At 35.8% G+C, this 18,640-nt stretch overlaps 1 protein-coding gene across 13 annotated transcripts in view; it reads left to right on the top strand.

Moving 5' to 3' along the window:
- SNX14 (sorting nexin 14) overlaps positions 1 to 18,640 on the top strand; it is a 107,817-nt gene extending 89,177 nt beyond the window's left edge. For all 13 annotated transcript variants that reach the window (XM_036899188.2, XM_036899189.2, XM_036899195.2 and 10 more), the window contains 8 exons: positions 2,218 to 2,258; positions 2,390 to 2,509; positions 4,099 to 4,222; positions 4,493 to 4,657; positions 4,831 to 4,926; positions 15,173 to 15,264; positions 16,055 to 16,111; positions 17,067 to 18,640. In XM_036899188.2, coding sequence (XP_036755083.1) covers positions 2,218 to 2,258; positions 2,390 to 2,509; positions 4,099 to 4,222; positions 4,493 to 4,657; positions 4,831 to 4,926; positions 15,173 to 15,264; positions 16,055 to 16,111; positions 17,067 to 17,105 — 734 coding nt within the window. In that variant the 3' untranslated portion in view covers positions 17,106 to 18,640. The remainder of the gene's footprint in view (positions 1 to 2,217; positions 2,259 to 2,389; positions 2,510 to 4,098; positions 4,223 to 4,492; positions 4,658 to 4,830; positions 4,927 to 15,172; positions 15,265 to 16,054; positions 16,112 to 17,066) is intronic.

Here is an 18,640-nt window from a genome sequence, read left to right as displayed (position 1 = left end):
TGGATCTATCTAAATTAATACATTTAGTTGAATTAATATAATTTGGTGTGTGTGTGTGTGTGTGTCATCTTCTTATCAAGGAAAAATGTGAGGATATTTTACATTTGGTTATATATGGTGTTGAGGAGATAGAATTGGGTAAACCTGCTTACTGCCTAGATTTGACTGAAAGAGAAGAAATAATCAAAGATGATCCAGGTTTCTTTTACACAACTGTGTGAATGCTGGTACTTGCTGAGATAGGGAGTTTAAATAAGAGCAGTTCTGAACTTGTTGAGTTTATAGAATCCAGTTGGAGAAGTTTTATAAGACAGGAGACGGGCATGGAGTAGAGATTAGAGAGTATGTGAAACCAGATGGAGCAAATAATTTGGTTAAGGAAGAGCATGTAGAAGACAGAAAGCACAGAATGAAGTGCTGTTATTTAAGGAACTTGGGAAATTCTAAGGAGGGAAGAGAAGTTTATGGGGTTGCCAAAAGAGAAATAAAATAGCCTGGTGGGAGGGTGGATAGTTTGCATGTCATGAGACAATCTCTATTTTTATTTTTCATTTTTATGTATTCAACTACTGCCATACATCTTTTTTTCTCAATTGAACTGGAAGAAATTTAAGTTGTATTTATCAATTTTGAGTAATTTTTCAAGTCATTTCTGAATGCTTGAGAAAAATCTCAAGATGTTTGATATTTTATAATAAGGGAACCTGGAAATAAGATCAAGAAGAAATTTTGGCAGACAAGATTAGAATATACTAAATCTAAATTTAGAACATAAACTATTCAGATAGCCAATTTAAATTTTGTAGCAATTATTAAAACTTTTTTCTTTTGACTGACTTTTTTTTTTTTTTTGGTATCATTAATCTACAATTACATCAGGAACATTATGTTTACTAGACTCCCCCCATCACCAAGTTCCCCCCACATACCCCATTACAGCCACTGTCCATCAGCGTAGTAAGTTGTTGTAGAATCACTACTTGTCTTCTCTGTGTTGTACAACCCTCCCTGTGCCCCCCCCACACTATACATGCTAATCACAAGGCCCCCTTTCTTCCCCGCCCCGCCCCCCATCCCTCCCTTCCCACCCCTCCTCCCCAGTCCCTTTCCCTTTGGTAATTGTTAATCCATTCTTGGGTTCTGTGAGTCTTCTGCTGTTTTGCTCCTTCCATTTCTTCTTTGTTCTTATACTCCACAGGTGAGTGAAATCACTTGGTACTTGTCTTTCTCTGCCTGGCTTATTTCACTGAGCATAATGTCCTCTAGCTCCATCCATGTTGTTGCAGATGGTAGGATTTGTTTTCTTCTTATGGCTGAATAATATTCCATTGTGTATATGTACCACATCTTCTTTATCCATTCATCTACTGATGGACACTTAGGTTGCTTCCATGTCTTGGCTATTGTGAATAGTGCTGCGATAAACATAGGGGTGCATCTGTCTTTTTCAAACTGGGCTGCTGCATTCTTAGGGTAAATTCCTGGGAGTGGAATTCCTGGGTCAAATGGTATTTCTATTTTGAGTTTTTTGAGGAACCTTCTTTTGACTGACTTTTGCGTACTTTTAGATATCTTTATATATTTATTACCCTTGCTTAAAATCTTTCCAGAGTATTTCTTATGGAAAATTTGAAGAATACATACAAGTAGAGAAATTTGTATAATTAATTCCTTACTCTGTTTCAACAGTTATCAACTCTTGGCTTGTTCAGTCCTTTCCCCCACCTCCCACCCCACTGGATTATTTAAAAGTAAATCCCAAATATTGTATCTGTAAATGTTTAAGAATACCATGTTTATGTGGGGTATCATGATTAGAACGCATGGTGTGTGTGGGATCACAGGAAGACAGTGTAACACAGAGAAGACAAGTAGGGGCTCTGTGGCATCTGACTACACTGGACAGTGACTGCAATGGAGTATGTGGAGAGACTCAATAATAAGGGTCAATGTAGTAACCACATCGTTTTTTTTGTGAAACCTTCATTAGAGTATATATCAATGATACCTTAATAAAAAATAAAAATTAAAAAAAAAAGAATACCATGTTTATTGCAAATTTCTGTTAAGTATGACATGGTCATTTATAAATATTTTTTACGATTTTACTTTTTACTTGGCTGTTTAGTATTTAAAATTACCTAGTGAAGTATTCATATGAGCAGTAATGAGGTGTGTTATGCCTTCGTAAAATTAATATTTTACTTTTAATTACAGGGAAAATTATAAAATCTGTTCCTGGGAAACTAATGAAAGAGGTGAATAACTGATTTATATTATTCTATAACATGGTAGTTATAAGCATATCAGTGAATTTTAATGGTTTATAATGTATTGAAAGCTGTAATACTGATTTTCAATTTTCATACTGTGATCTCTGTCACCACAGAAAGGTCAGCATTTGGAAACTTTCATCATGAATTTCTTTAATTCTTGTGAATCTCCAAAGCCTAAACCAAGTAAACCAGAACTGACCATTCTCAGCCCCACTTCAGAAAACAACAAGAAGGTACTGCACATTGCCTTAAAGAGCCATTTTTTAAGTTGTCTTACTTGAGATGACTTTTCCACTGTAGGGAGGATACTGTGTCAATGAAAGGGATAGAACTTGTTATTTCCTTTGAATGGAAGTTAGTCATACAGTGTAAGGACTGTATTGTATGTAGTTGCTTGGTTCTTTGCTTTAATGGAGTAAATGTTTCTTTAAATTTGGTGTTTGCAAACTTTTACCACTCCTGTATTTGGGGGAATCTTCAAAAATGGTTTTCTTAGGTTGTAAATTGGCAACTTATACTCAAGGAACTAATTGCCATAATGCATGTATGTTTCATAGTGTTACTTACTTTTAATGATTTATAAAATATTTCATCTGTTCATTAAAGAAATATTTTGTTGTGTGACTACTGTTGAGTGTTAGGCACTGGGAAAGTAAAGATATATTCCCTGTCTGCAAGAAGCTCAGTTAAGTGACAGATTAGTGCCCAGCATGGGGAGCTATGTGAGCTCAAAGGACAGGTTTCTCCCCCTTCAAAAACCTTAATTGTTTTTTAGTATAGAAAGTATTTATTTTTCTCATTTCATTACTTTATTATTGGTAAACAGAAGTACAGATGATTTTTGTGTATTGATTTTTTAAATTCAGTAATCTTGCTAGAGTTATATTAATTTTAATAATATGTCTATTCTTTTGGAATTACACACTTAATCTTCAAATGATGGCAGTTTTGTTTCATTCATGGTAAGGACCTAGTAAGATACAAGGGGAAAGATTTCAGTGTTTCACCATTAAATGACATAGTGTAGCTTTTTTCATAGATACCCTTTATGAGGTTAAGGAAGTTTACATCATGTTTATGAGTAGATATTGCGATTTAATGTTAATTCTCATTCCATCCTAATCAGGTTTTGGTATCAAGGTTATGTTAAGCTTTTCCTATTTACTGAGTTATGTATAGCAAGTTAAAATTGGAATTATTAGTTCTTTAAATAATTGACAGAACTTGTTGGAAAAGTCATCTAGGCTTCAAGTTTTATTTGTGGGAATATTTCTTTTTAACAACAAAGTTTATTTCTTTAGTGATTGTAATATTCTTCAGGTTTATTATTTTGTGAGTCAGTTTTTGATAGGTTATATTTTTCAATGAATTTTCTATTTTATCTAAATTTGAAAGTTTTTTGGCCTGAAGTTGTTAATAATATCCTTTCTTCTTTTCACTGACATCTGTAGTTATGTCTCCTTTTATTCCTGACATTGTGTCTGCTTTTTCTTGTCTTTTTCTTTCTTGATTAATCTTGTCAAAGGTTATATATTCATTTGTTCCTCTTGGCATAAAAAAAGGGGTTCCGTATGGATAATGAATTATCTATAGTGTCTAAAATGAATCTAGACTTTTATATATTTTGGGTGGACCATTCATTTTTTTATTTGATTTTGGGCATATGTGTGGAATTTTGGAGGCAGATCTTAACCTATCTGATGATCTGTTTTGATGGGAAAAAGTTTACAAACCTTTTCTTTGTGTCATTGTAGTCTTAGTGATTGTTATGAGCAGGTGTAGTAAATTATGTATGTGTTTATTAATTCAGCTGTGACTTTAGCTTTTCAGTGATCTATTTAAGAATAATGCAAACCGTGCTGAGAATACAGAAAGAAAGCAAAATCAGAATTATTTTATGGAGATGATGACTGTAGAAGGTGTCTATGATTACCTGATGTACGTAGGTAAGATCTATGTGGTTACTGCTAAAAACCTATTTTTCATCGACATATTATTTCTTCTGTGATGGAAATTAATGCTCCTGATTATTGAACTTTAGTAACTTTTTAAAATTGAAAATTTTACTTACATTAGATTTCAACATAACTGGTCTTGAACATGTTAAAGTCACTAGTGTTTACAAATAAAATACTGACTTTTTTTTTACGTTGGAAAATGTTCAAAATATCTATTTATTTTAACAACTAAGAATTTCATATGATCTTACCTCTTAGGACGGGTGGTTTTCCAAGTTCCTGACTGGCTTCATCATCTCTTAATGGGAACACGAATTCTCTTTAAAAACACCCTGGAAATGTATACGGATTACTATCTTCATTGTAAGCTAGAACAGCTATTTCAGGAGCACCGTTTGGTCTCACTCATAACACTTCTCAGAGGTTCGTATTTTTCCATGTGTTTGTTCATGTTCTGTATACTCTTAAAGATTTTAATTGTATCTAAAAGAGTAAGAAGTCTTCTTTTTCTTTGGTTTATTAATATTTCTACTATGAGGAAATAACTCTGTGTATATAGTAAGTGAAAATTCCAGCAGATATTTTTGTCTTTTTAGATGCTGTATTCTGTGAAAACACTGAACCTCGCTCTCTCCAAGACAAGCAAAAACGAGCTAAACGGACTTTTGAAGAAATGATGAATTACATCCCAGGTGTAATATTAAGAAATAGTTTAATTAGCACTCCTATGAGGTCACAATGTATAGTAATTATTAAGGCTAGTATCTACTCTGGGTTTTCATTTTAGAAATAGTTATAAGGACCAATTAAAAAAACACATTAGTTAAATAAAATTTGCTTTTTATGACATTAGTACTAAGAAATTTAAGACAGGACTATTCTCACACAATAGCCAGATTCTTTCAACAATTACTTATAGTCAGAATGATCATCAAAGTGATATGTTTATGGGACAGTTGGAGTCGTGTTGGCCCACTTACACTGTAAGAGCTGCACTAGTGTGTATTACTAAAAGATCAGAATTCATTTTTTCATTCTAAATTTATTGAACATTTTCTATGTGCCAGGCACTATGCGGATTTAAAAAAAGATATAAAAAGTTTATTGGGTAGCTCAGTCTCCTGTAGCAGGAAAACAGGCAGAAAAACATGCATGTGATAATAAGGGCATGTTGAAGTTACAGAGTATCTCGGAGGAGGATGGTCACCTCTCCTGTAAAGGAGGTAGGCTTGGGTCACTAAGTAAATGAGAAGTAGTCTCCTCTTACTGACATGGGAAATCCAAGAAAATATCAGAGTCAAAGTGCCTACCCATTATTCAGGAGGAAATGTCAAGTATGCAGTGTGATCTCCAGGTTTGGAATTGGAGGAATGATTGTCCAGATAGAGAAATGGAAGTCATGTGTGAGTGGATAATAATGCCCAGGGAGAAAATAGTAAGAATTGAAGAGGGCTTAGGACTGTCCTTTAGAAAATTCTTATCATTGAAAAATAGTCTCAGAATAGTCCTGCTGCTCTGTATGAAGATAGTTAAATTAAATCCATGGTGTGAATGTAAAAGTGGACAGAAGCTTTTCTGGTGTAGTCTTCTGTAGTTAAATGATGAGATAATTTGCCTGTTTTGTAATACAGTGACCCTTAGCATTCATGGTTTTAGCAGGCTTTGTTTTGATACTCAGGGACGATGTGGAAAGCCAGTGAATGCAATAATTTGTTATTTTGCTGAGGCATGAATTTGAATCATATCTATTTCACAACTTCCATTTGGGAAGGAGTAATTTAGCTAGTGAGTAAGATTGGCATATTTTTCTGTATTCCTCAACTCCTCATTTCTTTAGTGACCCTTGAAGGATCTGAAAGAATCATTTACTTTTGTCCATTTTGCTTCACACATGTTAATTGGGAAATTCTACGTAGGATTGGTGAATTAAAAGATTGACAAAGATCCATGTTGTGCCACATGTCTTGAAAATATGAAGGATCTGCTACGCTTACTGTAAATTGATTTTGCTCTTTGCCTGTTAGGGTTAGATTTACCTCATAGAGGCAAACATATAAAGTGAGAATTTTCCATGAACAGCATTATGAGTTTCATTATAACTGAGGAGAAAGGACAAATATATGAGCACCTTGTTTACTTAAGAATAATTTTATTTTCCTCTTGGGGGAAAACATTCAGCAGATATTTTTAATAAGGATTGACTCTTTTTGGTAACAGCAGTGTTATATGACAGCTGTGCAGTCATACATGAATCAGAGTTTTTTGACCCAAAATTGGTGTTTAAACATTTCCCAAAAGGATTGTTCTGAGAAGTGGTTAATAATAATTATGCAAAAAGTACAGAAATACAGGTATTTGAGAAGTTGGCGGCGTGAGTAGGACAGTGGGAATCTCCCAAAAACATATACATTTTTGAAAATACAACAAATACAACTAATCCTAAAAGAGAGACCAGAAGACACAGGACAACAGCCAGACTACATCCACACGTGCGAGAGCCCAGCGCCTGGTGAAAGGGGTAAGATACAAGCCTTGGCCTGGCGGGACCCGAGCGTCCCTCACCCCAGCTCCCAGTGGGAGGAGAGGAGTCGGAGCAGGGAGGGAGAGTAAGCCCAGGACTGCTAAACACCCAGCCCCAGCCATCCGCACCAAAGCGCAGACACAGTGCACGCGTGGGGTGCTGGAAACTAGGGAAACAGGGCAGCAAGACCTCTGAGCGGGTCCCGAAGCTGATGCCCCTGTGACAAAAAAAAGCGAGTGCTTTTTGAAAGTCTTAAAGGGACATGGACGCAACAGCTGGAAGGAAACAACCCAGGTCACAGTCCAGCAGCTGGAAATTCCAGGGAAACCTGGGCGCACTAACCCCCTGGGCAACAGCTCTGAGACCCCTCACGGAGGTAAACAGCCAAACAGCCCCCCGTCCATTACCCCTCCGGGGCGCGGCCATAGCAGAGAAGCAGCCTGAGGCTGGCCACACCCTCAGCAAGAGAGCTTTCTCCATACCGGCCGGGCAAGACACAAAGACCCAGTCTACACGCAATTGCCCAACACAAGCCACTAGGGGTCGCAGTTGTCCCAGTAAAGAAAGGCCAGTAGCAAGTGGAAAGTTTGGCTCTCCCAGCTGACAGTCAATAGCACCTATCAACATGAAAAGGCAAAAAAATTTGATCCAGACAAGACTAACCCAGATAGCTTCAACATCTGCAACATCTTCCCCAGAGAAGGAACCTGGGGAGATAGATTTAACCAGTCTTCCTGAAAAAGAATTCAAAACAAAAGTCATAACCATGCTGATGGACTTGCAGAGAAATATGCAAGAACTAAGGAAGGAGATTACAGAAATAAAACAAGCTCTGGAAGGACTTCAAAACAGAATGGACGAGATGCAAGAGACCATTAATGGACTAGAAAACAGAGAACAGGAACACAGAGAAGCTGATGCAGAGAGAGATAAAAGGATCTCCAGGAATGAAAGAATTCTAAGAGAGCTGAGTGACCAATCAAAATGGAAAAATATCCACATTATAGGGGTAACAGAAGAAGAAGAGAGAAAAAGGGATAGAAAGTGTCTTTGAAGAAATAATTGCTGAAAACGTCCCCAAACTAGGGGAGGAAATGGCCTCTCAGACCACAGAGGTACATAGAACTCCCATGACAAGGGATCCAAGGTGGGCAACACCAAGACACATATGATTAAAATGGCAGCAATGATCAACGACAAGGACAAAGTATTAAAGGCAGCCAGAGAGGAAAAAAAGGTCACCTACAAAGGAAAACCCATCAGGTTATCATCAGACTTCTCAACAGACACCCTACAGGCCAGAAGAGAATGACATGATATACTTAATGCAATGAAACAGAAGGGCCTTGAACCAAGGCTACTGTGTCCAGCACGATTATCATTTAAATATGAAGGAGGGATTAAACAATTCCCAAACAAGCAAAAGTTGAGGGAATTTGCCTCCCACAAACAACCTCTACAGGGCATCTTACAGGGACTGCTCTAGATGGGAGCACTCCTAAAAAGAGCACAGAACAAAACACCCAACATATGAAGAAGGGAGGAGGAGGAATAAGAAGGGAGAGAAATAAAGAATCATCAGACTGTGTTTATAATAGCTCAACAAGCGAGTTAAGTTAGACAGTAAAATAGTAAAGAAGCTAACCCTGAACCTTTGGTAACCACAAACTTAAAGCCTGCAATGGCAATAAGTACATACCTTTCAATAATCACCCTAAATGTAAATGGTCTGAATGCACCAATCAAAAGACACAGAGTAATAGAATGGATAAAAAAGCAAGATCCATGTATAGCATAAGGAATATAGTCAAGATAATGTAACAGCTTGGTAGGGTGATAGCTGGAACCTCGAATTATGTATATAAATGTTCTACCACTGTGTTGTACACTTGAAACTAATGTAATGTAATACTGTGCGTCAACTACCCTTCAATAAAAAAATAATTATTAAAAAAAAAAAAAAAAAAAAGCAAGATCCATCCATATGCTGCTTACAAGAGACTCACGTCAAACCCAAAGACATGCACAGACTTAAAGTCAAGGGATGGAAAAAGATATTTCATGCAAACAATAGAGAGAATAAAGCAGGTGTTGCAATACTAGTATCAGACAAAACAGACTTCAAAATAAAGAAAGTAACAAAACATAAAGAAGGACATTGCATAATGATAAAGGGCTCAGTCCAACAAGAGGATATAACCATTCTAAATATATATGCACCCAATAAAGGAGCACCAACATATCTGAAACAAATACTAATAGAACTAAAGGAGAAAATAGAATGCAATGCATTCATTCTGGGAGACTTCAACACACCACTCACTCCAAAGGACAGATCCACCAGACAGAAAATAAGTAAGGGCACAGAGGCACTGAACAACACACTAGAACAGATGGACCTAATAGACATCTACAGAACTCTACATCCAAAAGCAACAGGATACACATTCTTCTCAAGTGCACATGGAACATTCTCCAGAAGAGACCACATACTAGGCCACGAAAAGAGCCTCAGAAAATTCCAAAAGATTGAAATCCTACCAACCAACTTTTCAGACCACAAAGGCATAAAACTAGAAATAAACTGTACAAAGAAAGCAAAGAGGCTCACAAACACATGGAAGCTTAACAACACACTCCTAAATAATCAATGGATCAATGACCAAATCAAAATGGAGATCCAGCAATATATGGAAACAAACAACAACACAAAGCCCCAACTACTGTGGGACACAGCAAAAGCAGTCTTAAGAGGAAAGTATGTAGCAATCCAGGCATATTTAAAGAAGGAAGAACAATCCCAAATGAATGGTCTAATGTCACAATTATCGAAATTGAAAAAAGAAGAACAAATGAGGCCTAAGGTCAGCAGAAGGAGGGACTTAATAAAGATCAGAGAAGAAATAAATAAAATTGAGAAGAATAAAACAATACCAAAAATCAATGAAACCAAGAGCTGGTTCTTCGAGAAAATAAACAAAGTAGATAAGCCTCTAGCCAGACTTATTAAGAGGAAAAGAGAGTCAACACAAATCAACAGAATCAGAAACGAGGAAGGAAAAATCACGACGGACCCCACAGAAATACAAAGAATTATTAGAGAGTACTATGAAAACCTATATGCTAACAAGCTGGGAAACCTAGGAGAAATGGACAACTTCCTAGAAAAATACAACCTTCCAAGACTGACCCAGAAAGAACCAGAGAATCTAAACAGACAAATTACCAGCAACGAAATTGAAGCGGTAATCAAAAAACTACCAAAGAACAAAATCCCCGGGCCAGATGGATTTACCTCAGCATTTTATCAGACATACAGGGAAGACATAATACCCATTCTCCTTAAAGTTTTCCAAAAAATAGAAGAGGAGGGAATACTCCCAAACTCATTCTATGAAGCCAACATCACCCTAATACCAAAACCAGGCAAAGACCCCACCAAAAAAGAAAACTACAGACCAATATCCCTGATGAACGTAGATGCAAAAATACTCAACAACATATTAGCAAACCGATTCAAAAATACATCAAAAGGATCGTACACCATGACCAAGTGGGATTCATCCCAGGGACACAAGGATGGTACAACATTCGAAAACCCATCAACATCATCCACCACATCAACAAAAAGAAAGACAAAAACAGACCACATGATCATCTCCATAGATGCTGAAAAAGCATTTGACAAAATTCAACATCCATTCATGATAAAAACTCTTAGCAAAATGGGAATAGAGGGCAAGTACCTCAGCATAATAAAGGTCATATATCATAAACCCACAGCCAACATTATACTGAACAGCGAGAAGCTGAAAGTTTTTCCTCTGAGATCGGGAACTAGACAGGGATGCCCACTCTCTCCAGTGTTATTTAACATAGTACTGGAGGTCCTAGCCACGGCAATCAGACAAAACAAAGAAATACAAGGAATCCAGATTGGTAAAGAAGAAGTTAAACTGTCACTATTTGCAGATGACATTATATTGTACATAAAAATCCCTAAAGACTCCACCCCAAAACTACTAGAACTGATATCTGAATTCAGCAAAGTTGCAGGATACAAAATCAACACACAGAAATCTGTGGCTTTCCTATATACTAACAATGAACCAACAGAAAGAGAAATCAGGAAAACAACTCCATTCACAATTGCATCAAAAAGAATAAAATACCTAGGAATAAACCTAACCAAAGAAGTGAAAGACCTGTACTCTGAAAACTACAAGTCACTCTTAAGAGAAATTAAAGGGGACACTAACAAATGGAAACTCGTCCCATGCTCGTGGCTAGGAAGAATTAATATCCTCAAAATGGCCATCCTGCCCAAAGCAATATACAGATTTGATGCAATCCCTATGAAACTACCAGCAACATTCTTCAATGAACTGGAACAAATAATTCAAAAATTCATATGGGAACACCAAAGACCTCGAATAGCCAAAGCAATCCTGAGAAAGAAGAGTAAAGTAGGGGGTATCTCACTTCCCAACTTCAAGCTCTACTATAAAGCCATAGTAATCAAGACAATTTGGTACTGGCACAAGAACAGAGCCACTGATCAGTGGAACAGACTAGAGACTCCAGACATTAACCCAAACATATATGGTTGATTAATATTTGATAAAGGAGCCGTGGACATACAATGGCGAAATGACAGTCTCTTCAACAGATGGAGCTGGCAAAATTGGACAGCTACATGTAGGAGAATGAAACTGGACCATTGTCTAACCCCATACACAAAAGTAAATTCAAAATGGATCGAAGACCTGAATGTAAGTCATGAAACCATTAAACTCTTGGAAGAAAACATAGACAGAAACCTCTTAGACATAAACATGAGTGATCTCTTCTTGAACATATCTCCCCGGGCAAGGAAAACAACAGCAAAAATGAACAAGTGGGACTATATTAAGCTGAAAAGCTTCTGTACAGCAAAAGACACCATCAATAGAACAAAAAGGAACCCTACAGTATGGGAGAATATATTTGTAAATGACAGATCTGATAAAGGCTTGACGTCCAAAATATATAAAGAGCTCACACGCCTCAACAAAGAAAAAACAAATAATCCAGTTAAAAAATGGGCAGAGGAACTGAACAGACAGTTCTCCAAAAAGGAAATACAGTTGGCCAACAGACACATGAAAAGATGCTCCACATCGCTAATTATCAGAGAAATGCAAATTAAAACTACAATGAGGTATCACCTCACCCCAGTAAGGATGGCTGCCATCCAAAAGACAAACAACAACAAATGTTGGCGAGGCTGTGGAGAAAGGGAACCCTCCTACACTGCTGGTGGGAATGTAAATTAGTTCAACCATTGTGGAAAGCAGTATGGAGGTACATCAAAATGCTCAAAACAGACTTACCATTTGACCCAGGAATTCCACTCCTAGTAATTTACCCTAAGAACGCAGCAATCAAGTTTGAAAAAGACAAATGCATCCCTATGTTTATCGCAGCACTATTTACAATATCCAAGAATTGGAAGCAACCTAAATGTCCATTGGTAGATGAATGGATTAAGAAGATGTGGTACATATACACAATGGAATATTACTCAGCCATAAGAAGAGGGCAAATCCTACCATTTGCAACAACATGGATGGAGCTGGAGGGTATTATGCTCAGTGAAATAAGCCAAGCGGAGAAAGAGAAATACCAAATGATTTCACTCATCTGTGGAGTGTAAGAACAAAGGAAAAACTGAAGGAACAAAACAGCAGCGGAATCACAGAACCCAAGAATGGACTAACAGGTACCAAAGGGAAAGGGACTGGGGAGGATGGGTGGGTAGGGAGGGATAAGGTGGGGAAGTAGAAGGGGGATATTAAGATTAGCATGCATAATGGGGGGGTGGGAGAAAGGGTAGGGTTGTACAACACAGAGAAGACAAGTAGTGATTCTACAATATTTTGCTATGCTGATGGACAGTGACTGTAAAGGGGTTTATAGGGGGCACCTGGTATAGGGGAGAGCCTAGTAAACATAATATTCTTCATGTAAGTGTAGAGTAATGATAAAAAAAAAAAAAAAGAAAAGGGGGATTACTCCGTGATAGGATAAAACTAACTGTAAATCAACGATTAATGCATGCTTTTAATATCCTTAATTTTGGTCACTTAAAGGGTGTCAGATGATCGGCTATGGAGGTACATTTTTCTGATAATATTCCTTTCTCTTAAGAAAAAAAAAAAAAAGCAGTTCCTGTGTGTTGACCTTCAATGAGTTCTACACAATGGTATAAGGGCATATCAATGTGTGGGCAAAGGGTCTGTTTGTGTTTATACAGAGGATCAAAGCCTAATTTGGCTACCCAGAAAATGAACTAAGATACGATATGAAGAAAAGCTTCCAACATCAGCACTCTCTGGAAGCGTCATACCAGAAGATGATCATCAAAAAACTTCAACAAAGATCCAGGCGCTGCTACAGTTGTAGCTGCATTCATCCCACCGGTTCCTGGACTTGCCATGGGAATGAAGAAGAAGATATCTAAGCTGGCCTGTGCATACAGTAAAACAACAAATTTGACTGGATCTATACTGTTGGAACTCAACCAAGAATTAGGAGAAGTGCAAGTTGTAGCGCTCCAAAATCTTACAACTACAGACTATCTACTGTTAAAAGAACATATGGGATGTGAACAGTCCCCAGGATGGGTTGTTTTAATTTGTCTGATTTCTCTCAGACTGTTCAAGTTCAGTTGGACATCCATCATATCATAGATAAATTTTCACAAATGCCTAGGGTGCCTAACTGGTTTTCTTGGTTTCACTGGAGATGGCTGGTAATTACAGGTATGCTTTGGTTATGTAACTATACTCCTATTATGTTAATGTGTCTGTGCAATTTAATTAGTAGTTTAAAACCTATACATGCTTAAGTTACTCTACAAGAAGATATGTCAAAGAAATAATCAATCTTCCCATGTTTTCTTCCGTCTGCTACTTCTATAGCTTTTCTTCTTCTTTCCTAATTACAACCCTTAAATAGAATTCGTGCCTCATATCGAATTTACCAAGTATCATAATTCTTCCAAGTGGTAAAGATACCTCAAGACAAATGCTGGGCATAGAAGCCACAGGGCATAAATCTGCAAAGAAGTAAAAAGCTAACCTTTTCAAACAATAAGGCTTCTCTCTCACTTACCAACTTTACATTTCCCTGTATGGCCCCGGAAGATGACTGGTTAGCCAGAGACGGGTAAGATTCCTCAAGGGAAGAACAACCTAAGACAGGCACAGTTGCAGGGGGCCCATCAGGTGAGAAATTGGGGATCAACAGAGGTGAGGCTTAGAACCTCACCCCCCGTTTTGAGAGAAGTCTTCTGCATCCGTGGATGTTTTATTGCCCTTGTCTAGCTTGGATTAACACTTAGTCTACAGGCACACACCTGATCATCTACATGTGCTCTCTTACAACACTAAACTATGTTTTCTACCTTTATCTTGCATCTACCTACCACTTCAGCATTTTATTGAAAATAATAATAATAATAAGGGAGAAATGTGGGATTCACATATAAATCAAGTATAAAAATCAAATATTCATATTCGACTTGATTGTTTATAGTTCATAATGCGTGATCAAAACCGAAAGTTTCTGTGATGACTGCCCTTGTACTGTTCACCATGTAAGAACTTATTCCCTATGTAAGAATTTGTTCACTATGTAAGAACTTGTTCGTTATGCTTCAGAAGATTGGAGAGTGACGAGAATTAGGCTAGGGGTGGATTAATGATTGTGCGTTGAGTCCCCTATACAGAATTTTATTGTTGTTAACAAACCATTTGATCAATAAATATGAGAGATGCCCCCCCCCAAAGAAAAGTACAGAAATAAATTAAAGTGGACATATTAACTGAGGAAAGTCTATGTTAAAAATTAAGCTTTTTAAAAATAATTAAGCTATTTAGACATGAAGATATATAGAGTAAAAGGTAGAAGCCATTCTCTCCCTACTGTGCAGAAATAGCCATGTGCTCTAGTTTGGTGTTAATCCTCACAGGATTTTTCTATGTATTTCTGTATGTGTATGTGTAAATGTACATACATAATTTTAGGATTTGTCTTACTCCAGTGGGATACCACAGTAAGTGTTATTTTCTGACTATCTTTTATCACTTAAGAGTGTAAGCAGATTTCTTCACTGCAACATCCCTCAGAGCTTGCATATGCTTTGTGCACTGTGACTCTCCAGAAGGAGGACACAGGATATTGCATTTCTCAACTTGACCATAGCACCCTTTTTTTCCCTAGGAGACTCTAGCAGAAACACTGGAATAGAAAAATATTAATTTGCAGTTTTTGCATAATATCTGGGAAACCGGGTGGAGATTTTGCTTTATGATCCAGTTAATGATGAGTCTTTTATAATATAAAATTGTTGCACATGTGATTTTCTTGTTTAGATCTGATAGTCAAGTGTATTGGTGAAGAAGCCAGGTATGAAAGCATCAGACTTCTATTTGATGGCTTACAGCAGCCAATTCTCAACAAGCAGGTAAAAAATTTTTTTTATTAAGATATTATTGATATACACTCTTATGAAGGTTTCACATGAAAAACAATGTGGTTACTGCATTCACTCATATTATCGAGTTCCCACACACACACATCCCACTACAGTCACTGTCCATCAGTGTAGTGAGAAGCAGGTAAAATTTATTAAACAGGTTTACTAGTATTGACCAGGTTTGGTGAGTGAGACAGTGGGGTGTCTGGCATATTTTTAACTGTGTAGTAATACTGTACTGAATTGCCTTAATGCAGTTGAAGCATTGAGATAAGACAAGTTTTATTTGTGTTTCTTTTTTGATGATTACCTCTTTTCTTTATAAGTTTTTACTTAAAATAAATATACTCATTGTAGAAATTTTGTAATATACAGAAAATTCATGAAATAAAGATTTTTTAAATTGAGAATTCCATTATTCAGATTGCATAAAATAACTACAGTTAACATTATGTAGTCTATATGTTGAGAGCTTGATATAGTTACAATTTTATATCCTGCTTGTTTCTTTAATATTTTTATTACATAAAAAATATTTAACATAAAATTATGAGGCATAATAAAATGTCCACATATGAACTTGTGTGTATCTAACACTCATCTTAAAAGTAGAACATTATTGATACTAGTGAAGCTACTTTTGTGCTTGTTTTAAATTGTCAGTTTTATTTCCTTCCCATTTAGAGGTTAACCTCAGTGTTGAATTCTCTTTATCAAATTTTTATGGTTTTTTTGGTCTAATGACTTAAAATATTTGTTTCTTTTTTTGGTGCTTTAGCTGACTTATGTTTTATTGGACATTGTGATACAAGAACTATTTCCAGAGCTCAATAAGGTAACCAACTGAAAAACAGCCATTTTATTCTGTTTTTAATGGTGTGTTCACATTTATTTTAATTTATTATCTTAATTTATTTATTAGGGACACAAAAATTAAGGAAACCCTTGTTACTGTGATCCTTTTAAAAATGAACAACCTTAACAAATGGTTCTTTTTATTTTCTTTATTTAGCATACTCAAGCATAGAATGGATTTTGGGGGATAGGAACTAAATAGCCTCTGCTTTGACTTCATCCGTTCCTGATTACAGTCAGATAGGGACATTATATGCCCTATAGAGCCTTTTCAGAGGAAGGTGTGACTTTAAGTCCTAGCACTAGAATGTGCCAAACTCTTCAGGTTGTCATCTGTAACACTGAATGCTGTGTCAGTCCGATTTGAATATTTTTGAAGCAGTTGAGTTTATATGAACCCAAGGGCCCAAAGTGAATTGGAATTAGAGGATGGTAATATTATTATTATATTGAATCTTGAGATTTTTGAGTTTTGAGCAAAGATTTAAATCAGTTTTTTGCTGTTTATTTTTGACTAATCCCTTTGGTCAGATGAAATAACTTTAAGGTTATAGTATAGCAATGAAATGTCAGTTTTGTAGCATAGCGGAAACCAAATTTTGATATTTTACCTATTAACTTTAAGCTTTCAAGTTATAGTAATATTAAATGTATATTAAAACATGGTAGCCATGATGGATATTTTATAATATCAGTAAGCCTTCAGTTTTCTGTTGAAAACTTTGCAAGGTCTACCACTATACCTTGCATTTTTCTTATCTCTAAAACATAAATATTACCTGTTTTATGTACTGGCTAATATCTTTTGAGTGTGTGTGTGTGTGTGTGTGTATGTCTATGTCTTAGCTTAGAATTAATACACTGGAACTATTAGGCACTTCACAAATGAGCCTTATTTCATTGTCTGCTATCAAATAGATTTATTTTTACTTCAGGTACAAAAGGAAGTTACCTCTGTGACATCCTGGATGTAAACATTTGGATTTGGGATAGAATAACCAGCTGTAATTTCTGCTTTGCTAGTGTAGTATATATGTACTTATTTCTTTTACTTTTGTATAGTCTTGTACATATCATGTAATTCTATGTCTGAAATTATGATTTTTTTTGTTTTAATAAAGACTAACACAAACTTAATAATGATTAAAAGTGATTGGGTTTCATAGCCTTTCATTTTATATCTGTTCCCCAAATTTTATTAGAACATATATCATTCGTTAATTGTTTTTTTTTAAAGAGATAATCCATAATCCCCTTTGGGCAAATAGATAAGACTGATAACCTTTTTATTTATATCACTTAGAAAATAGTTATGGTTAGTGTGGAGAAACAGCAGTAAGATCTGATTTGCTTTCATATTTAGAGTTAATACATGTTAGTAGAATTTTACCCCTCCCCCCTTTTTTCATTTTCTACATAGTTAACTGTGCATCTATAAAGAAGGCATTGTTCATCAGTTTTTCATAACGAACAAGGGACTTCTTATTTTTGCTGGAGTATTGACAGGTTATAGTCCTTTTGGGTGTGAAAACGAGTACAGATATTTGTGATTGTTCAGTTGCAACTACATTTTACTGAATGCATGTAACTATATTTCAAAAGCATACATAAACAGTTTAGTCAACTTGAGTTTTGGTTTGTGTTGTGTGTTGTTTCTCCAAAAGAAAAATATGGAATGAACTCTCTTCCTTAAAGAAAGTAAATTTAAGTGGCTGTTTTTAAAGATTGAATGTTTAGAATTCTACTTACAGTTCCTTGCTGTATTGTGCTTTTCTCCTTGAAACAAATATGGCTTTGAAGACTCAGCATTTTGTTTGACTTTTGGAGTGTTCATTCAGAATATAGTTATGAGTTTCAACCGTGTATTAGGCACTAAACTGGGTAATGGAGATCTTAATACAGTTTGGAAAACTAACCCATTTAGTGATGCTGTTCACTTATTTTTTTGCAAGGTTTTAAAAAGTCCTTGGGTGTTTTAGAAGGTTTTTTTAGTAGTTCTATTTTTAATTCCTTGAAAATTCTAGAATATGTATAAGTTTCTGTGAATCAATGCTTTAATACTAAGCCCTAAAAATTTACTAATTTCTTAGGGACAGGTGGAAAATTAACAAGGCTAACTCTTCACATTTAAATCCATAGCATTTTGAACATTATTATTTAAAATGTCATGGTGGACTGGAAAAATAAAGTATTTTAAAGCCTTTTTAATGCCATCTCACCTAACTGGAGGGATAAAATGAAATTAGATAGAAAGACACTTTGAAATTTATAAGGGACATTATATGATTGTGTTATAAGTACAATAGTTTCAGATACCAGAAGATTCTGAGAAATGGTTGAAGGCAAGCACTTTAATTATCATTTATTGACTTAGTAAAATTCATTAGATTTTATAATAGAAGTTATAAACAGAGGTCTGATTTGCCACAGTTCTTAGACTGTATAATGATATATACAGAAGTTGTAATTTCAGATATTGTCAACATTAGAATAAAAATGACTGACTCAA

This window comes from Manis pentadactyla, chromosome 12 (genome assembly GCF_030020395.1).
Source record: "Manis pentadactyla isolate mManPen7 chromosome 12, mManPen7.hap1, whole genome shotgun sequence".
Taxonomy (NCBI): domain Eukaryota; kingdom Metazoa; phylum Chordata; class Mammalia; order Pholidota; family Manidae; genus Manis; species Manis pentadactyla.
This window is presented reverse-complemented; position numbering and strand designations above follow the sequence as displayed.